At 39.4% G+C, this 22,469-nt stretch overlaps 1 protein-coding gene and 1 long non-coding RNA gene across 9 annotated transcripts in view; one reads left to right on the top strand and one right to left on the bottom strand.

The window, feature by feature from the left end:
• DCUN1D5 (defective in cullin neddylation 1 domain containing 5) overlaps window positions 1-22,469 on the bottom strand; it is a 66,032-nt gene that overhangs the window by 30,219 nt on the left and 13,344 nt on the right. Inside the window, exons 1-2 of one of the 6 annotated variants that reach the window (XM_054724750.1) lie at window positions 8,059-8,468; window positions 5,935-6,026 (exon numbers count right to left, since the gene is read on the bottom strand). The exons of 3 other annotated variants lie outside the window; for them this stretch is intronic. In XM_054724750.1, the coding sequence (XP_054580725.1) occupies window positions 5,935-6,026; window positions 8,059-8,144 (178 nt within the window). In that variant the 5' untranslated portion in view covers window positions 8,145-8,468. Of the gene's footprint in view, window positions 1-5,934; window positions 6,027-8,058; window positions 8,469-22,469 lie in introns of those variants that run through there. 2 more of the 6 variants (XM_008149212.3, XM_028157031.2) reach the window with 2 other exon arrangements.
• Window positions 8,487-19,107, top strand: LOC114234335 (uncharacterized). Of its 3 annotated transcripts, none has more exons than XR_008557882.1 (6): window positions 8,487-8,650; window positions 11,184-11,287; window positions 11,428-11,571; window positions 13,230-13,313; window positions 14,894-15,002; window positions 18,106-19,107. It is a non-coding gene; the product is annotated as an uncharacterized LOC114234335 (long non-coding RNA). The 3 variants fall into 3 exon arrangements; XR_008557880.1 differs by having other exon boundaries at window positions 11,375-11,571; XR_008557881.1 differs by lacking the exon at window positions 18,106-19,107 and adding an exon at window positions 16,281-16,347 and having other exon boundaries at window positions 11,375-11,571.

Here is a 22,469-nt window from a genome sequence, read left to right as displayed (position 1 = left end):
TTTTTGAAATGCTCTTAAAATACATTACAAAATAAAAAAATTAAAAATGAAGCAGCATCAATATCAATCACTATAACTTGAATCTATCCATTTAAAAAATATTCACTGGGAGCTCTAAAGAAAACTATTGTGCATAGATATAAAGTAACATAAGAAGGTTTAAGCTTCTTACTCTACTAGAATGTGCCAGTATCAATCCACAATTTAAGACAATCAGAAGAGAATGTCTGTTTAGTTACTAAAACAGAAGATCATTCACTATCCTTTTGAAATATTCCAAAATAAAATTTAACACTTTAATAAAAAGATATACATATTATAAAAATACGACTTAAGGGGATTACTACATTCCAACTCCAGAATATTTTCTTATCATCTTGGTTCTTGAATAGACAGTAAAGCACTAGTTATGTAGAAACAAAAGTTTAATCCTTCAGTTAGTTTGTCCATCATTTGTTCAAAAATTACGATACGTTTCTTATTTTTCTACCTTAGCAACACTAAATGTAAGTCAATACACCAATTCCCATATTTTCTCATGTTATCAGATTCCCAAAATATAATAAAAAGATACTGTATGACTGATTAACTTATATGTGGACTATACATTAAAAAAAAACAAAAAAAAAAACACACCAGACAGATTAAAAAAAAAAAACAAAAAACAAACTCATACAGAGAACAAATTGGTGGTTGCCAAAGGTAGGCAAAATGGGTGAAAGTAGTCAAAGGCACAAACTTCCAGTTATAAAATAAGCCCTGGGATGTAATGTACAGCATAGTGACTATAGTTAACATTACTGTATTGTATACTTGAAAGTCACTAAAAGTGTAGATCTAAAGTTCTCACCGCAAATAAATTTTTTGGTAACTATGTGGTGATACATGTTAACTAGACTTATTTTGATAATTATTTTGCAAAATATACATATATTCAATCATTATGTTGTACCTGAAAGTAATGTTATATCTCAACTTTAAAAGTCTAAAGCAATATGAAACATGATAGAAATATGTTTACCACACTTGACTTTTGAAAATATAGTCTTGCCAATACACGCTTGCTGTTTCAGATGAGATCCATGATGCTAAGATGATGTGATCTTAATTAAAACACTTTCAAATTTTTTGGTCTAATTTTTTTTTGCTGCACAGCCCTAGCTGGTTTGGCTCAGCAGAGAAAGTGTTGGTTTGCTAACTGATGGGTCCTGGGTTCAATTCTGGTCAAGGGCACATACCTCGGTTGCAGGATCCCTGGTTGGGGGCAGGCAGGAGGCAACCAATCGATGTGTCTCTCTCATACCGGTGTTTCTCTCTGTCTTTCCCTCTCCCTTCCACTCTCTCTAAAAATCAACAGGAAAAATATCCTCAGGTGAGGATTTTAATAAAAGTAATGCACTTATTTATGCAGTAAGGTGTTAAAAGATGAAGAGGGTGACAATTATAGGAAACTTTCACTTCCTAATATCTACCTGGAGGATTTTTTTAACAAGATGTGTTAAGTAATTTAAAAAGCACACATCCTATATAATAAAAGGCAAATTTTCAAATTTACCGAACCGTGGAATGACCCATCACTATGAGGCGCATTGACCACCAGGGAGCAGACGCTCAACATAGGAGCTGCCCACTGGTGGTCAGTGCACTCCCACAGGGGGAGCGCCATTCAGCCAGAAGCCGGGCTCAAGGCTGGCAAGCGCAGTGGCAGTGGCAGGAGCCTCTCCTGCCTCCACGGCAGCACTAAGGATGTCTGACTGACAGCTTAGGCCCGCTCCCTGAGGGCCTAAGCCATCAGTCAGACATCCCCTGAGGGCTCCCTGTCTGCAAGAGAGCTGAGGGACCCTCCTCCCCACTGAGTGCACAAATTTCATGCACTGGGCCTCTAGTATACAATAAAGCTATTAAAAATATATCTGGCCCTAGCCAGTGGTTAGAGTATCAGACCTTGGACTAAAGGGTTGCAGATTCAATTCTGGTAAAGAGCAGATACCTCGGTTGCAGGCTTGATCCCTGGCTCAATGGGGACATGTGTGAGAGGCAACCAACTGATGTCTCTCTCTCTCATAATCAATGTTTTTTTCTCTCTCTCTCTCCCTTCCACTCTAACAATCAATGAAAAAAATATCGTTGGGTGAAGATTAACAAAAATGTGACTCAGTGATTGAGCATCGAACTATGAACCAGGAGGTCGCAGTTGGATTCCTGGTCAGGACACATGCCCGGGTTGTAGGCTCAATCCCTAGTAGGGGGCATGCAGGAGGTAGCCGATCAGTGATCCTCTCTATCACTGACGTTTTTTATCTCTTTATATGTATAGTTTTCAATATAAACATATATTTAAAGACTAGAGACCCAATGCAAAAAATTTGTGCAAGAGTAGGCATTCCTTCCCCTGGCTGCCAGCATCGGCTTCCCTCTGGCAACCAGGACCTGGGCTTCCCTCACAGCCCCAGCTTTGTCCAGAAGGTCGTCCGGAAGGATGTCCAGTCTAATTAGCATATTATGCTTTTATTATTATAGACATATATGTCTGAATGTACATCCTTATATGTGGTTTGAAAGTAAACATGAGATAAAAAATGTAATAGAAGAAAACAAAGGTATTTTTAAGGCATGATAGGAATATATTCTAAATTTTTCTATGCAGCAAGAAAGCTGACTTGCTCTTGAAGCTGCTATCATTAGTAACTAGAAGAGACAGCTGAAGAGTTTGTCAAAAAATAAAAGTTACAGTTAAAAAATATAGTCTCTCTAGATACTGTGCAATTAGTGATTAAAACTCTATTAAAATCAAGTTAAATTGTTATACCAATATATATAAGATACATGTAAGACCTTTCTGCAAATGTATAAGGCTTTCCCAAAGTAATACAAATAGTAACAAGATCTAAATCTAAAATAAGGTCTATACCCAGATTCTTTTCCCAGATTGCATAATGTTAATTATTCTTCTTAAAACATACTCTTCCAATAAAACTATTCCCAAGGAGCTGAATTTAACTAACTTTTAAACAAAAACCAGATTTCTAATCAAATTTAAAAGCTATGGAAATGAACCAGTTAGATACTTTACTAGGATTATGTAATCCTATCCCTAATTTTGATTCTTTGTAAGACTTTAAACATGCCTTTCCTTTCCATGCCTTTTGTTTTGTAACAGGCCCAGTATACTGAATCCTTGCTAATTTACTGAATCCTTGCTAATTTAAATATCAGTCAAGCTGAGAGGTCTTGTGAAAGGGCAAAACCATTAGGCTTATCGAATATAATGTATTGATATTATGTTAATAAAATTACTGGTGAAATATTTTAACAACCATATAAGAAATGTTTCTGGCTATGTATGTAGATATAAAACCATGTCAGCCACAGCAGATCAGGAAAAACACTATCCTAAATGAATGGCACAGCATCTTCTACATGAGCTACATAGGAGCTATATTGGTAATTTTGGAACTGTATTGCAAACATACAACCAGTAAATCTGATGCTCTAATACTATTACTCTTTTAATAATAATAACTAACATTTATTGAATTCTAATTATGTACCAGTTACTGGACTAAGAGCTTTACATGTGTTACCTCAATAGGCAATTATTGTTTCTATTTTAATAAGCAACACTCCTATTTTATGATGGAATAGTAACTGTTTATTGGACTAATAACTGGTTCCTCCTTGTCAATTGGTTCTCTGCCCATTGTAACCTCTAGAGAGGCCTTTCCTAATCACTCTATTTGAAAATCCAAAGTTCCTACTTTCTATCCCTGAACCTCACCATATTACCTTTATAACCTTCCAAAATCTGTATCTTGCCTACTTACCTATTTACTGTCTGACTTCCCACTAGAAGGCAAGTCCCCCAAGGACAAGGGCCTATCTTTACTTGTTCACTATTACATTCCCAGCACTTAGAGAGGGCCTGATACACAAGTGCTCAAAAAATATTTATTGAATGAATCATTCCATGAGTGACAGAAGATAAGTTAACCTCAAGTGTACTTACTAATATTTCCTTTGCAATAGGAAAATTAGTTGCCACATATATATTTAAAAAACAAACAAACATGAGATAGTAGTAGTTAAAAGCACAGGATCTACAATCAAAATGACCTCGGTTTGCATTTTGGCTCATCATTGCATGATCTTAAGCAAATTACTTAATCTAAGCATCAGTTTTCTCATCAATAAAACAGGGCTAACACTGCGTATTTAACAAAATGGTCACTAGGAAAAGCTACATAATTAGCATAGTTTTTAAAATAAAGATAGCAATTATTATGCTATTACAAAAATGCTAGTATAGGAAATAAATGTTTAACTAATTAGAGTCTTGTGCTACCAGGAAAGTCCCTACAAGAGGTAAAACAAGCAAGCATGAAAGAAAAAAATTATCAAATAATTTTATAATATCTAGTAACCTTTATAAGTAAAATGAGTGACCTTTTGATTCTATATCATGCATAATAAAATGGCATTTTGAATAATGGGTCAACATTTTAAATGGAGGTCAGTAATAAAATGAATTTCCTTCATTTAATTTGGGTTAGTGGTTGTCTTGGGATGCCAGTAATAGCAGTTTTTCTGGTCTAGAAAGAATCTGTTCTGTTTCTAAACAACTTTTAAATTATGCTTTTGAGATCACTTAACTGATCCCAAGAGTGAAGTTATTGTCCCCCACCCTCAGCCTAAACCTATATCTCAAGTTCAGAGTTCACTTGAAGCCTTAACTTGATTACATTACATATAATACAATGACTGCATATACACTGTTTTATTTTAAACAAACACTCTGAGAATGATAATGATAAAAGACGGGGGGGGGGGGAGGGGGGACATGGAGGCAGGTAAGAGAAAGAAAAAAGGGGGGAGGAGCGCTTTAAAACCAGTAATTTCAAGACGAAAAAATTCTAATGGGAAAAAATTTTCATATATACTTATAAAGAAGTTAGAATAGCCCAAGCTGATATGGCTCAGTGGTGGAGTGTTGACCTATGAATCAGGTCACGGTTCGATACCCAGTCAGGGCACCTGCTTCAGTTGCAGTCTCCATTCCTAGTAGCTGGCATGCAGGAGGCAGCTGGTCAGTGATTCTCTCTCATCATTGATGTTTCTCTCTCTCTCCCTCTCCCTTCCTCTCTGAAATCAATAAAAAATGTATTTTTTTTTTAAAAAGTAGTAATAAATGGGAAACAAGTGTTGTTTTTTATATATTTGCTTAACTCTTCAGCTTCATCCCTAGCTTTGATTTTCATGCCACCCTAGGCCAAAAGCTTTATATCTACCACTACAAGATTTGGTTTGAATTAGCTTCCTCAAGAAGCCTTCCCTGATATTTCAAGGCTGGGTTACATATTCCTCCTATAAAATTTCACAGTGCATCTTCCTAATATGACATTTATCACACTATATTAATATCTTTCTGTTTATTTTTATTCATTTTTGCATCTTTCCTAGAAGTTAGTGGCTAAATAGCAATTATTAAAGGGTGTGTTGTGCAATGATATGTCTGAGTTTTAAATCTTTTACTATGTCTCTCAGAAGTTTCAGAAAATGTCAGTCTCTGGTTCAGAAAAATTTCAAGAGAATATTGAAAAGCAAAACAAAAACTATGTATAATATAAAATGTTTTATTACATACTTTGTTTTCCAGAATATCAACTCTATTTTCGCTAATGGATGTAAACCAGTAAGTAAATCTGTCTGTTTACAAATTGTATTTATAGAAAATGAGTTTCACCCCTCTCACTAAATATATAATGAAGTATATATTTAAAGACATAGCCTGAAATTCTTAGCCTACCCACAATCCTCAGTTTTGACCCTGATCCCAGCACACAGCACGCCTGAAATAAATAGTTTGTTAAATGAATGAACACCCCCAAAAAAGTTTTAAAGCATGTGACTGATATCTTCTTATATTAATTTCATTACCTGCATACTCATAAAACCAAGCCAGGCACTTCTTGCTTGAAAAATGTTCCTCTCCACTTATTAGTCTAGCAGGGGGTTGGGATCTGCAATAGCTTAGAAAACACACAAATGCCTAAGAATTTTATAGTCTCAACTTGTAGTGAAAAGCTAAGTTCAATACCAACTATGTCAATTCAAACTAAACAAAGTTTTTTTGTTTTTTTTTACAGCTGGTGTAATGGGGAAAAAATAGAGTTAAGTATTTGCAATTTGATACAGTAATCTATACATAAAAATGTATGGCTAACAAAACCCAAATGCTACTTTGCTCACTATCAAATTCCAAAAATATCAACAAAAACTAATTCCCCAGATTTCAAGAAGTTCAACCTAATGGTCTCAATGCAGGACTAGTAGTTGGAAAGTATTAATCTTTATAATGATTCTTCTGAATTGCATGGAAACCATATTTTTGTATAATGGTTATACATTTGAAAACAAAATCTTACAAAGTATATTTTGATAGTTAATTTGTCAATATTTCAAAATAAAACTATATATTTAGAGTTGTTCATCATCTACCAAGTTTAAGCAGATATTTAAAGATAAAAGACGATTTAGGACCTAAGGATATAATTAAATTCTACAGATTAAAAAACAACCACCAAAAAACCCATAAGGATAACATTAATACAAATAATTAGGCCAAAGCTATTTAATCTGATTTTTTTCTTTTTCCACAAAGTCATTTAAGGTTAGTAAGTTCATAAATGGCCTCTAGGATATAATGAACTTCAGAGAACCTTTTCTTGAGGAGGTCAAATAGTTATACTACCACAATGACATAGAAATGCTGTAATTTCTGCAACTGAGTAATGTAAAATAAGGGTACCATATTTAAGAGTTTAAGTTGATAGAGCAAAGTATCACTTGAGTTATAATGACTGCTTAGCTTTTTTAAGTAGTTACTTTAAATCACTTTGATACATTATATACTTAAGGTACCTACGAGTTAAGAGTAACAGGACTACTAGTAATTTGCATGTTCCATAAAAACTGAGCTAGTGGAGTAACCATGTCAAATTCTAGTATGAGTTACCAAGAGGTATAAAAAAAATCATCTTTCACAGTAATAGCCCAAGAAATATAATTAGGCTCTGTTTTCCCAAACAGTTTAATGAAGGAAAAAAAACTGAACCAATCAGAAAAAGATGCGGACTAAATAAGTTACCTACCTCATATTTTAAGCATAACTAAGTTAAGTTCTATTATCATCTCTCGCCTTTATAATGCTGGCTACAGTCTTCTTTTAATGGTAGCATCTGAAGCTGTCACATCAAGTGCCAACCACAGATACAATCAGACACTCCATAAGAATTAAAAACCCCACTCCTCACACCTAAATGGCAATAATATTTTGCATTATATAATGTTTCGATGGTGCCTCAATGACATGTTACAATGGGATCAAAGAGCTACAACTACAGGTCTGCTTTGTTTTCTTTTTCTTCAAGAGGATAGAGTACAATAGCTCTCAATTATTAATATTTATATTTGGAGCTAACAGCATCCTGGATGCTAGAAAACAAAACGCATGCAGGGGCTTCCCAATTTGGCACACAGGGACTTGGCGCAGGTGGAGGCACCATACTTCCGGAAAAGGGGGCTTCTGCTATTAAACGGCCTCCTGCTGGGGTCCTCCGGGTTAGACCACTAAATCTGGAGGCCAATGGCAACATGCCTTCTTATTCCCATGGCAGTTGGCAGGTCAAGATTTTTCCTGTTTTGCTCCTTTCTTCACTCTACAAAGAAATTCTAGACGTGACCCTGCCGCGGATCTGTTTGGAAAGAAGGTGGAGGAGGGGTTAAGAGCGTAGGGGTAAGAGAAAGAGCGCAATTTACGTGCGCACTCGTTTCCCCACCCTCCAGGGCACGTAGACGGCCGCGGGGCGACTCCGCCGGTCCCTCCACAGGCGCGGAGCGCACGCACCGAACGTGAGGCGGCTTCCGCGCCTACCACGAAGATTTACCGGGGTGGAGAGGGGGCGCCTCTCCCCAGCTCGAGCCTGGGAGACCCGACCCGCCTCCTCCTCCTCTGGCCGTCCAGCAGAGGAGGAAAGACTGAAGGGTGGGGGGAGGTGGTACCTGGAGATTTTACACTTTTTGAGGCCTCCGTCTTCCGCTACTGCCGCTGCCACGCCAGAGGTTTTTCTCTTCTTCTTCACCGGCATCTTCCGCCCTCCCCGGCAGGGCGGGCAGGGGAGCCGGGGGAGGGGGTCGCTGTCCGCGGAAGGCTCCTCAGTGCTGGCCCCCGGTTCCCAGAAGCAGCAGCAAGCGTAGTAGCAAAGTCTCCAGCCCGCACCGCAGCTTCCCAGCCCGGCCGCTGGCCGCTCCCCCGTCTCCTCCTGGTCTTCCTCTGCTTGGGGCAGCGGGTCACTTCTCACCGGTGGGCACTGCGGCTCGGTCACTCCGGGAAGGGAGAGCGCGGACTGCGCGGCACCACCACCAGTCACAGACTGAGAGCAAGAGGCTCAGTCTGACCCGGATGCGCCTCGCCGAGGGCCGGAAGTGACGCAACGCAGAGCTGGTCCCCGGGAGGGGCGTAGCTCTGGTTGCAACGCTGTAGCGGCTTCTCAGGCTGAATGACGCCAAGTACCGGCCCGGAGGGGAGCGATCCGGCTTTGTGGGCCCTTTGACCGCCTTGGTGGTCCAGGGACTTCCATTCCCCCTAATGCTGGTAAGTCACCTCCAAGAAATGTTTTATGAAACCACTGATACTTTGGCCTTAAAAATAATTTGGTAAAGTAAATCAAATTTCACTTCTGAGCTCTTCCATTCGGTAACCTCACGTTCATTTTTACTTCTTAAATGCACATTTTCTTTTTGGGCTGGCTGGCCATCAGCCGCCCACTTTCAGACCCCTTCATTGTCCCTCACCTCTTTGCCTTGTTAAAACTTAGCTTTACCATTTCTCACCTGTCAGATAAGAAACAGTAGGAAGTCGCTGACCTAGGAAAGAGGAATTTGGGGAGCATTTCTAAGGAGCCTTCCCTCAAACTTTTACCCCAACACTTGTAATGACTCCACCTTCACTTCAGTGAAAATATTGTTTATAAATAAAGGTTGTTGCATATAAAGATTATATAATAAAAAGTCGCTTTAGTCAATATATATGTAAAATAAGTTAACATCTGTAAACCAAAGTGAGATTATAGAGAAAGAAAGTGTCTTTAAATTCAGTAACAGCCCATGTGGTTCTAGTGAGATGACTTCCACCTGGACACTCTCATTTGGACAATCAGAATATCCTATTTCCTTAGTGCCATTAATTGGTTCAGAAGGACATATGATCCAAACCAGGCCGATCAGTGCCAATGACATGAAACTGAATCATCAGGAATCAATTTATTTCCTATGGACTTGAACCTGAGAGGATGCAAGAATAAGCCAAAACTCAGAAAAGGCTAGAGTCAAGTAGAAAAACAAAAGAACAAAAACAAATGATTTTATGGTATAGGGCCTGAATCCATGATATGCCCTGAAAATATCAGTTACAGGAGACATTAAAACTCACCGTTTTGCTTATGCAGTTCTGTTACTTACAACCAAAAGAAGGTTGTTCCGAATGCTACTGTAATCCTTCAACTCAATTAAAAATGCATGAGACCAAAACTTCAAATCTGAATAAAATCAAGTTTCTAAAAAAAAAAAAAAAAAAATACCATCTGTACGTAGGGACAATGGAACATGTTAATACAAAATGCAATCAGCAAGATCTAGCCTGTCAGAAATTCTACAAGAAAAATGACCCAGATTCTGCAACAAGGTATTATTGAGAAGGAAATTTTCAAGGACAATTAATCATTTTCCATATTTGAATCTTGAGTTAAAAATTTTATTAATAGTATGACATTTATAGGACAATTGGAAATTTGAAAACTAGCTGAATATTTGATGAAATTCTAGAACAAGCAAAACTTACCTATAGGGCAGTATATCAGTAATGCTTGGGGACAGATAGGGTAGTGATAGAGGGAAAAGACTGTAAAGAGGCAAAGGGAACTATATTGGTTAATAGACATTCTTTGTCTTATTGAGGTAGTGGTATATATATTTGTCAAAGCTCATTGAACTGTACAACTAAAAATATATGCCCTTATTATATGAATATTATTCCTCAATAAGTTGATATAAAAAGTGCAAGTAGCCAGCCAGTGTGGCACAGTGGCTGAGTGTTGACCCATGAACCAAGAGGTCACAGGGTCAATTCCCAGTCAGGGCACATGCCCAGGTTGTGGGCTCAATCCCCAGTAGGGGGTGTGCAGGAAGCAGCTGATCTATGATTCTCTCTTATCAATGTTTCTATCTTCAAATTTCCAATCCTCCTATATAATAAAACCCTAATATGCAAATTGACGAAATGGCAGAATAAGTGGTCGCTATGATGTGCACTGACCACCAAGGGGCAGATGCTCAAGGCACGAGCTGTTTGGGGGCAGCCAGCGGGCAGCACCAAGCCACCAGCCAAGGTGGGTGCCAGTGGGGGCCACCGATCGCCCCGCCTGCTGGTCGCCCCACAGATCAGCCCTGATCACCAACCAGGCCTAGGGACCCTATCCTATATATTGGGAACAGTCTCTTAGATTTAAAAATTAAAACCTGGCAAGGCTACTCTAACACTGAAAAAACAGGATGATGCAGTGATGACATGCATGGACTCTGGCTTGCACATTTTTGTGGTCAGTCCTGATTCTGACACTTACAACTGTGTGACAAAGCCAATTACTTAACTTCTCTCTGCTTCAGTTTTTCTACCCATAAGATGAGGAAAATGGTACTACTGCCTCAGAAGGATCATGTTATGTACTACTTTTTATAATCAGGGCAAAAAAATGTAGCTGCCCATACAACAGCAAGATGCCTTTCACCTGTATGAAAAGTATGGTTACTGGTTCATGCAGCGTCCTGGATTGCAAGAGGGATGTCCGACTGCCGGTTGTTGGATATGCCCCTAGAGGTCCCGGATTGTGAGAGGGTGCAGGCCGGGCTGAGGGATCACCCCCCAACCCCTGTGCAAGAATTTTGGGCATCGGGCCTGGAGTTGTTCTATAAATGTCATATTATTCAATGTTCCTCTCCCTTTAAAATTCAATAAAAATATATTTTTAAAGAGCAAACAAAAATACCCCAAATAATGACACTATTAGACATTAACACAGCTTATTTCAAGAAGTGAGCTATAAAAACTAAATATCCCTTTTCATGAATAGAAAAAAGAAGTGGAATAAAAATCTAAATGATGAAGACAAAGACCTGAGAGGACAATGTTCAAGGGATATCCTTCCAGAGAGCAGAATTAAGGTTGAATCGAGGGGTAAGGAACCTTTATAAAGCCTGTCTAGCAGGATACCAGCATTGCTATGACCAGTGACTATGTATATCCTCCATTCTTTCTCAATAGGAATATTTATTATGATTATTGTGTCCCTTCTTCACTGTTGTTTATTATATGAGAGTGGAGAGGCCACTTCTAGACTAGGAAGAACCACTTCTAGACTAGGAAGAGTACCCAACCACACCTGGAGACTCTGGAGATTCAACTGAATGCAATGACTGGATAGGAGCCTACTTGCATCTATAGAATTCTCTCGAAAAAAGGTAAAAGACTGGTTTTATGTATGGTATTTATTCTTTCAGTCTATTATTCAAACAGTATTTAATGATCACTTAAAATGGTGTCTGCTTATACTTCACATTGACACATGTTTTTGGTTTAGGGATATAAAAGACAGGTATGACGCTTGCATTTATAAAGTTTACAGTCTGGAGAGGGAAGTATATGCAGCCCGTATATTTGAAAACAAAGAATAGGGACAATAATCTATGCTTGTCAATGATTATAAAGGGGTGGTGTTTTCAGTCATATAGATAATTTTCTGTATTGTTTTCCCTGATCAATACCTACTGTCACCACCACACCTTCATTCTCAAAATGGAGCATTCCATTACCCTAATTACACTCACCGAAGGGGCCTATTGATAGCATCACTGCCTGTGAACAGTATAGAAATGCTTAGTTATGTGGTTTTAATCTTATCTGGTGCTCATCAGAACACAAATAGGATATTATTTTCCACCAAGAAGGCACTTATAAGTGGGGAAAGAAACTATGACAGTACTGCAGTTCTTTGTTGTGTAGAAGAATTTTTTAATGAAAGTAATGAGAAGGGAGGGATGAAGCATTTACTTTAAGCAGAAACTCAGGTGTTCTGGTTTCATATACAAAGAAGATACTCAGTGATTTTAAGTAAGATACATAACTTCTTTTATCCCTTGTTTTATCCTACAAGAAGGATGTGGAAAAAACAAATATCCATCTATAAGGGCAGTGGACATATATTTATGCCAGACAGGACAGGAGGTGGAAGAACTGAGACTGAACATAGTTTTGTCATCTATTCCTTAGCTTTTTTTGGAGGGGGGGGGTTAGAGAATGAAGTTATGAAAAAGATCTTTTAAAATAGTTGTATCTGTATCAAATATAGTGCCCTAAAATTTATTAATTTATATATTCTATACATAGTTTGTATTTTCTTAATACCTCTTTAAAATATGGCATTTCCACTTGCCAAAAAATCAGGCAACACAGAATTTCAGTGATTTATGGAATGCCATGTTATGTGGTCCTGAATTTATACAAATACTTTCCATATATTAACACTGATTTTCAAAATAACCCTGGTGAAAACTTTGTAAAATATTCCCATATACATAAACCCTGGAAATGAAGACTAAGAGAACAGTAGAAATGGGATGTTTTGGAGCATTAGTCAAGTCCACAGGAATTCCTAGTGTTAGAAGCTCAGCAGTGCACAACTATGTAGCACATGCCATGTGCCCCTTACATTTACTGCAGCCTGACTGTGGCTGTGGTTCACACTGGGACCCAGACTGAGGGAGTGGCTACTCTCTGGAACACAGCTTGTTATTGTGATAAAGGGCAAGGAAAACATGGTGAACCCCATGCTGGCTGTTAAAGGTTCTGTCCTGAAATGACACATACCGCTTCTACATCCAATCAAGAGAAGAATATATAATCCTTTTGCAGAGACAGGCACCAAATAAAGATAAATACAGTCCACAATAGTATGGGATTGGAATGCAGTTTTATTGAAGATCCAGGGAAGAATGAGTTCACAGAGCAGTTTTAAAGGGAAGTAGGGAAAATTATAAGATTGGTGTCTGCTTATACTTCAAATTGACATATTGTATTTTCCAAAGATGGTCACAATGATCTTTCAATCCGCTTGTTCTAGAACTTTACCACTCCCTCTCAATAAATGGAGTCTTGTTAATAATAGTCATCATCATCCTTTATCATCAATGTTGGTTCATGAATTGTGAGTACTGTACCATACATATGTAAGATGTTAATAGGGGAAGCTGGGTGTGAAATATATGGGAACTTTGTGTATTATCATTGCAACTTTTCTGTAAACCTAAAAGTATTCTAAAATAGTTTATTTTTAAAAAGTCAAAGTGAACAGAAATAAAAATTAAAAAGTAGTAGAGTGCAGGAAGAAAGAGTAGTAACTCAAGAAAGCCACCTCTGTTGGGTGCCTTTGGAAAGGTCAGTAGTCATAAAATTCTGGATGTGGGATCATAGGTAGGAAGCATTGCCTTATATATCAAGTGCCCAACAACAAAGCTGAAGACTAAGAATTACTGCTGGACACCTGATTTTCCTTGCAGCATATGAATATATATCCCAAATGAAGAAAAGTAGTTCACAGAATCAAATTACTACTGGTGGAAAGTGCAGTGTATTGATGACTTGCTGCAGAGGAAAACTGTTTTTAGAAGAGTGGTAGGACCAAGTGAGTACAGACAGTTTGTGTTTAGGTGTTTTTATTTTTCTTAATATATTTTTATTGACTTCAGAAAGAAAGGAAGAGGAAGAGAGAGAGAGAGAAACATCAGTGATGAGAGGGAATCATTGGCTGCCTCCTGCACGCCCCCCACTGGGGATCGAGCCCACAACCCAGGCATGTGCCCTTGACCAGAATCGAACCTGGGACCCTTCAGTCCGCAGGCCGATGCTCTATCCACAGAGCCAAACTGGCTAGGACAGGTGTGTTGTTATAAGCATTTTCATAGTCTTAGACTTAGATGGGTGTTGTTTTTGTCACACTTTCCAAATAATATTGGAAAGATGGCATTGTGGAAAAGGTTTCTTAAAGTGAAAACTTTAAGATTGATGGATTTGCCTTTTAAAGTTTTGCAACCTTGAATAAAATATGTTTTACCATCTGTATAATATAATAAAATATATGCCTTAGCTAGACATCACAATGTATTGTTGAAAAAATAGTAAATGTGAATGTGTTATCAAAACTAACTGCTAAGGGGTATATAATTATGTATCAGCTGGAATCCCTGGGGTACACCCTACAAAAATCAAGTTCTTCTAGCCTAGAAAGAGTTTATTTAAGGTTATTCACAGAATCAAAGGATGGAATTGCAAAGAAGGGGACATGTAAAAGAGGTGACTTATCTGTTTTCCTTTCCCACTCAAGCTCTGGTAATAGGGCTTTCCTTTCCTATCACTACTACATTTTTTAAATGTCAGTGGCCCTGTCTTTGTTTCCAGGGATCTTAACCAAGTTCTCAACCATTGAAAATGGGATTGTCTACACAGGCCAGTTTGAATGAGACTCAGCAAATTCTTAGGTCATAGTTTGGCATTACTTCTTTGGAAAATCCAAAGGTGACATGTGGGCAGTTACTGAAGTCTCTCGCTATGCAGCACAAAGCAGATTAGTTCACCGGACTGTAGCAGAGGCAATGATTCCTAGAAAGACAGTAAATGATTTGCAAATTGTCTTATTTATTCAGCACCTATATAGCTGTGGTCACTGGCAATAGCAACGTTGGCATTTCTTAATCCTGAGTCTGCTCTTATCCATGTGTTCTTTTGCAGATCTATCCCCTCATCTATAGCTTCACAGAGATCTCTGCCAAGTTTGAGCCCTATACAACTCTTGAACCCCTTCCTAGCCAAGATAACATTCAGTTGTTAGGGCATAAAGGTATGCTCTGCTTTCAGGGCCTGTACTTTTTTTTAATTTTAATATATTTTTATTGATTTCAGAAAAGAAGGGAGTGGAAGAAAGATAGAAACATCAATGATGAGAGAGAATCACTCATCAGCTGCCTCCTGGCACACCTCCTATTGGGGATCCAGCCTGAAACCTGGGCATGCGCACTGACTGGGAATCGAACCATGACCTCCTGGTTCATAGGTCAACACTCAACCACTGAGCCATGCCAGACAGGCTTAAGTTTTGTTTTTGTGGGTTTTTTTTAGTCCTTACCAGAGGATATTTTCCCATTGATTTTTACAGAGAGTGGAAGAGAAAGGGAAAGACAGAGGGAACATTGATGTGAGAGAAACAAATTGATTGGTTGTCTCCTACATGGGCCCTCACCAGGGCCTGGGCCAGGGAGGAGCCTGAAACCGAGGTATGTGCCCTTGACCAGAATCGAACCTGGACCCTTTGGTCCGCAGGCCGACGCTCTATCCACTGAGCCAAACTGGCTAGGGCAGGGCCTGTAATTTAACTTGCAAGAGCCTTCTGGTCTCCAAAGAAAATGTGGCTCATGAGAATCAAACGTTTTGGCTTTCAATTGCATTTTTTAAATATCGTGGGGTTTCAAAGTATAGTTTTATAGTAAACAAAACAAAACAAAAAATTAACAACTATTTTTCCTGATTTTACAGTCAGTGCTTGAGGTAATGAGAATGGCACTGACTTTAAAGATCATGAGTAAGAATGTGCAGAAAAGAAAACCACACAAATATTTTTAAGATACTTTCTCCCTATGGGCTAAACAACAAGAGAATTCTCAGACATTCTTCATTGAACTTTTCCACATTCTATACTATATAGCTAAAGCTTCCATCTGCATATCCTTCTGGCATAACCTACACCTACAACCAGTAACATAACTTGTAGGGCCCTGAGCAAAATGAAAATGCAGAATTTTGTTAAAAAATTATTGATCTGTGAGGTTGACCATTCAACGCAGGGCAGGGACTTGCTCATGAAGCCACCCCTGCACACACCTTAAAAGCAAGTCAAAGCCTGAGTTTTGCACCCACAGTTTCATTCAATGGAGCTCTAGGTTTCTTTGTCACAGAGTGCTATGTGTTCTAAACGCATTCTTTCTTATTTTAGAGACACATTACATTTCCCACCCTATCTTGTAATCAGGAATTGCCATGAGAAGGTTCTATGTAAGCCTCACTCTTTATCTGCCAATCAGCCAGATTCATAATAATTCAGGAGAGAATTCTGTCATTTCAGAGAATAGTGAAGCCACAAAATAGAAGAGGTCTAGATTCCTGAATCATCATATGGAAAACTGCCTGCCAAATACTACATTGAATTGTCAAATGAAGGAGAAATAAAACCAGTGAAATTTTGGGGTTTATTGTAATGTTTGACATACCTTGACTATACGTCAGGAGTAGCCTATGTTAAAATAACAAATGACACCAAAATCTCAGTATCTTATAACAAAAATTTATTTCTTATGATATGCCATCCAGAAGACTATACTCATAGCTACTCAGGGAACTAGGCTGATGAAACTTCATCATGACTTATGCTTCCATGATCATCACAGCAGTGGAAAAAAAATCATGATTATGCATTGTAAGGTTTTTGAGCATACTGGTATGTAATACATCATTTCTACTTACATATCAAAGACCTTAAGTCAAATAGCCATGCCTATCTTTAAAAAGAGTAAAGAAGCCCAGCCAATAGGACTCTGAGGTTGAGCATCGACCTAGGAACCAAGAGGTCACAGTTCAATTCCTGGTCAGGGCACATGTAGGGGGCATGCAGGAGGCAGCCCATGGATGATGTTTCTCATCGATATTTCTATCTCTCTCTCTCCCTTCCTCTCTTTCTAAAAATAAATGAAAACTTAAAAAAAAAAAAAAAGAGCAAAGAAGTATAATCCCATGTGCCAAAAGGAAGAATCCAGACCTATTTTGAAAATGATAGTCCTGAATACCACATGGTTATAGACATTGGTTTTTGGAAGGAGAGTGCTGCCATACAAAAACTTAAAATATGTTGTATAGAATAAGTAGGCAGCAAAAAAACACACATTAATACAGGCTGGTTAGCTGGAGAGCTATAGTGTGCCTTGGTAAAATATTTAGTAAAACTGTCCTCCATGAGAAGTAGAAGGTAGACCATGAGCCTAATAAGACTCTTAACTATATGGGAAGTAGATAGAGAGAGGGTAACGGTGTGAAGTGAAAATAATTTTGCAAAAATCAGATTAAGGGTTTTAACTTTGCTATCCAAGCCTATTGCTTCAGATAGCCTCAAGAGGGGAATTTGTGTGAGGAAGCAAAGAAATAAATCATTATTGATAATTACATACAGAAAAGAACTAGAATGTGAAATCCTACATAATAAATAGGTAATATGTAAATTACCATCACTCCGCTACGCCCATGATTGGGCCAGCGGGAGACACAGGGGGCGGGACTTGGGGTGGCTGGGGTGGTGATTGGGCTGGCAGGACGCTGAGCTCGCGTTGCCAGCGAGCGCGCGAGCTCAGCGTCTGCGCCATGGCTGTGCTGCAGCACAGATGGGCCTCTGGGGCAGCGAGCCGGGCATTTGGAGGCCCCGGCTGACAGCTGACGAGGCGGCGCGGCCCCCCGGGGGAGGAGTCTGGCGGCAGTTGGGCCGCAGGAGCGTGTGGTGGTGTCCGCAGAGGACGCGGGTTTCCACGAAGGCAGAGGAGGCAGCGGCGGCCCCAGCCTTCCTGGGCGGGAGGCGAAGGTAAGACCCCCGGCCTGGGCTCCGGCTGCAGGAGGACCACGCCCCCGCCCCCCCTCACCCTAGGGGCCCAGGGACTTCAGAGCTGCCGGCCACACCGGGTCCGACCAGCGGACAGACAGCCTACACGTGCATGATTAAATCATGCACTGGGCCTCTAGTTTAGAATATGAAACTAAAAGCAAATATATCAGAAAGTCTAAGTTTTTAAGGGAATTGTATTGTTCATGAAACCATGTGCCTGGACTGAAAAAGACTTGGAGCAATCTTCAAGCTCCCAAAGTGTCCCCAGCAGAAAGCCCAGATAACTTACCTTTATGATTTATAGGTTGTACCCTGAGGACCCACATTTGAACCTGATGGAAAGGCCTGTGCATCACATGAAGCTGTGATTCATTGACTTCACAACCCTATTCCTGACAAGTACACTAGACCTGTGATAGGAATAATTTTTAATTGGTTTCAGTGAATATGTTTCTTAAAGGTGTAAGTTTTCAAATTTCATATTTGTTAGTTATCTTTAGGAATTAAAGGGGCCAAGTCAGTATTTGAAAAATGGGAATTGTAACTTGGTCTCTTTTCCTTTAAATTTATCCTGAGCTACCCTGTTAAATGAATTTGTGCTGCCAATTTTTTAATGTTCTATTCTCATAGCAACAGGCTGTGATGTCAGAGGGTTATTTATCACAAAACTGATTTAAAAAATGCTAGGCTATGAAGCAGAAAGCTCCGATTTAATTGCATGTTATTCAATAATCATCCTATCTAATAAAGAGGGAATATGCAAATTGACCCTCACACCATCGCAAATATGATGGCACCCACAGCCAATAAGGAAGGAATATGCTAATTGACTGCCCTGCCCTCAAAGATGGCGACGCCCAGTCCCCTCAGCCCTGCCATGCACCTGCCTCCAGAGTCCCCCAGTCTCCTCAGGCCCCCAGCTGCCCCGGACCGGCCCGAGGCACAGGCAAGCCTCAGATGGCGGCTGCCCAGCCACCCAGGGCCACCTGAGGCTCAGGTAACCAGAGCCGGCCGAGGCTTGTGCTGCCGGCAGTGGCAGCAGCAGAGGTGTGATGGGACGTCGCCTTTCCCTGATCGCCGGGTTGACTCCCGCTCTTGAGGACTCCCGGACTGTGAGAGGGGGCAGGCCGGGCTGAGGGACCCCCCCCCTCCAGTACATGAATTTTCATGCAACGGGCCTCTAGTGTTATGCAAATAAAAATGGAAACAGATCAAAAGTAAAAGACTCAAAATAACAAGTTTATGTGAACATTTTTATTAATAGTTGCCATAGTATAAAAAAAGCTTTCCCTTCAGCATTTTTTATCAGTGCTTATGTATTAAAAAAAATATATTAAAAAGCATTCAGTTACAAGTCTGAGCAACATTATTTCCTGCAAATTAAAGGTAAGCTAGATCATGCACACAGTAAAGAAAGCATCAAAGCATCTAAAAGAATTACTATGCAGGGAAAGATTACCTATTTATTTTTTTCTACTAAAAATCTAGCATACTTCATTACACTGAAAGGCATAATTAAAAGCATTATATCAGACAAATGATTATCACATAATGTGGTAGAGATGCAATAAACTTCATTAAGACAGCATTTTGTAAAGCACCTTTACAAACTCACCTGCCCACAGGGTCTAGTAGGTTATGTAAATTAGTGAAATGACCTGGGTGTGAAACAGTGGGGTGGGTGAGTACATGTCCAATCTATAGCAGTCTAGATGGGCTAGGTTAGGCCAGAACAACAAAGAAGACAATAGCTTAGTTGTTGAAGACAAAATTTGTTTACTTGCTCAAGCTACATGTGGTAAGGATCAGCTGGGAACTCTGCTCTTTGTCATTAGAGCAGCCACTATGTAGAACATTACAGGTTACCATGGCAGGGAAAAAAGAGATTCGGCTCTCTCACACTGCACAACTCCAGTAGCAGCTTAATAGGGCATTTTACAAACTGGTATTTGCATTAAAAGTGGCCTGTTCAAAATAATGAATTAAATAAGAAGCAAGTACCACCTTATATTAATAAGCTATTATGCTCATCTACACTAAAAAAAGAGAAAGATTTAATTGACTGTGCCTCCGCTACACCCACAGCCAATCAGGAGTGATATGCAAAGTAACCCAACAAAGATAGCTGAGAAAATATGCATATGCAGGTGGCACAGGCAGCGCCCAACGCCACCAGCTGGCGGCGGGGGCAATCGTGGCTTGGACCCGGACAGGTGGCATCCGGGTCCAAGCCACGGGGACCCAGGCAGCCCCTGCCAAGGCCCTCCCGTGGGGTCCAGCAGAGTGAGAAAGCTGGCGGCTTAGAGGGCATCGCTCCCTCTGGAGCCCCAGCTTCCTCATCCCAGCTGTGGAAACTGACAACAGATAGGAGGAAGTCCCACCCCCATAGAATCAGCCGTTGGTCACACAGCTCTCAAAGGCCTGACAGCCAGGACTCTCATTCACCTGTATCTCAGACCGTGGCAGTAGGGAGGTGGGACTATGTCCAAAGAAAAACTGTTGATACAACATAGCTCTGCAGCAGAAAGACGCCAACGTTATCGACAGAAAATGTCTGAAAAGCAACGTGCATCTGATCTTGAAAGAAGGCGACGCCTGTGACAGAATTTATCTGTAGAGCAACTATTGGAAAAACAACGCTCTGAAGCCGAAAAACACCGACATCATCGACAGAAAATGTCTAAGAGCAACGTGCCTTTGAAGTTGAAAGAAGGCGGTGGCGAAGACAGAATATGTCTAGAGAACAGTCATCAACATGTACTAGCAATACTGGTAGGAACTGCCTTCTCAGCGAAAATGGAGTACATGAGGATGCAATTCTCGAACATAGTTGTGGTGGAATGACTGTTACATGTGAATTTTGCCTATCACTAAATTTCTCTGATGAAAAACCATCCGATGGGAAATTTACTCGATGTTGTAGCAAAGGGAAAGTCTGTGCAAATGATATACATTTTCCAGATTACCTAGCATATTTAAAAAGATTAATGACAAACAAAGATTCTGACAGTAAAAATTTCATGGAAAATATTCGATCCATAAATAGTTCTTTTGCTTTTCCTTCCATGGGTGCAAATATTGCATTGCCATCAGGGTATGGGCCATACTGTTTTAGAATACACGGACAAGTTTATCACCGTACTGGAACTTTACATCCTTTGGATGGTGTTTCTCGGAAGTTTGCTCAACCCTATATTTTGGATACAGCTGAAGCTACAAGTAAAATATTAGCAATGCCAGAAAACCAGGGCTGCTCAGAAAGACTCATGATCAACATCAACAACCTCATGCATGAAATAAACGAATTAACAAAATCGTACAAGATGTTACATGAGGTAGAAAAGGAAGCCCAATCTGAAGCAGCAGCAAAAGGTATAACTCCCACAGAAGTAACAATGGCGATTAAATACAATTGTAACAGTGATCCGGGTAGATATAATTCTCCCTGTGTAACCGAGGTTGCTGTCATATTCAGAAACGAAGATGGAGAACCTCCTTTTGAAAGGGACTTGCTCATTCATTGTAAGTCAGATCCCAATAATCTGAATGCCACTAAAATGAAACAAAACAGTATCTTGTTTCCTACATTAGATGCAATGACATATCCTAATCTTTTTCCACATGGTGAAAAAGGCTGGGGAATGGATATTGCATTAAGACTCAGAGACGACAGTGTAATTGACAATAAGACAAAATGCAAAAGCACAAGTCACACAAATGCGGTATTATGGATTTCATTGTTCCGCCTGGGGACACTTTCAATCCTATTCTAAATGCAGAAAATAAGTTTAATCACTTTATCAGTCATTATTTGCATCAATGTTGTTTTTATATCATGAGTTTGTTACTGTTATATCACTGTTATTGTTTATTAATAAAATTATGTATTATTTTCATATACATTGTACTCATTTCCTTTTATCTTTCACACTTTCATTATAGAGAAAGGGTAAATAGCAATATTAAAATATTTCCTTTAATTCCCTTTCAATGTGCACGAATTTCATGCACTGGGCCACTAGTTATCCATAAAATGTAAAATTTAATCTTTGTAAACAGGCTATGAAATAAATGCTTATCTTCACCTTCATTATACAGAAAGGTAAACTGAGACTTGGAGAGTTTAAATAACTCAACCAACTTGTCAGGGTGTAAATGAAGAGTTAATATAAACTAGTGCACTCTCCTGGGGAATACATTCCTTTCACTCATCTGAAATAAAAGGGGATTCATATAGCACCATTCTTCAAAAACATAAGTGTATTTTTCTATTCTGTTGGTGGACATTTAGGTGTTTCTGGTTTTGGACAACTAAAAACAATACTATTATGAGCATTCTTGTAGGTGCATCTTAATATATCTATATATATAAAAGTCTAATATTCTAAGTGTCTGACCGTTCAACCAGTCGCTATGATGTGCACTGACCACCAGTGGGCAGATGTGCCAACCGATAGGTTAGCTTGCTGCTGGGATCCTGCCCCTGTGCCCACTGCAGCCTCATAACCTACAGTTCTTTTCAAGGTGCACAAATTCATGCACTGGGCCTCTAGTCTATCCTATCTAATAAAGACAGAATATGCAAATTGACCGTAACTGTGACAAAGATGGCGGCTCCCACAGCCAATAAGGAGAATATGCAAATTGACACAACAAGGTGAGAGGCAG

Source organism: Eptesicus fuscus, chromosome 13 (genome assembly GCF_027574615.1).
Source record: "Eptesicus fuscus isolate TK198812 chromosome 13, DD_ASM_mEF_20220401, whole genome shotgun sequence".
NCBI lineage: Eukaryota > Metazoa > Chordata > Mammalia > Chiroptera > Vespertilionidae > Eptesicus > Eptesicus fuscus.
Note: the sequence above shows the minus strand (reverse complement) of the source record. Positions and strands in the feature narration are given on the sequence as shown.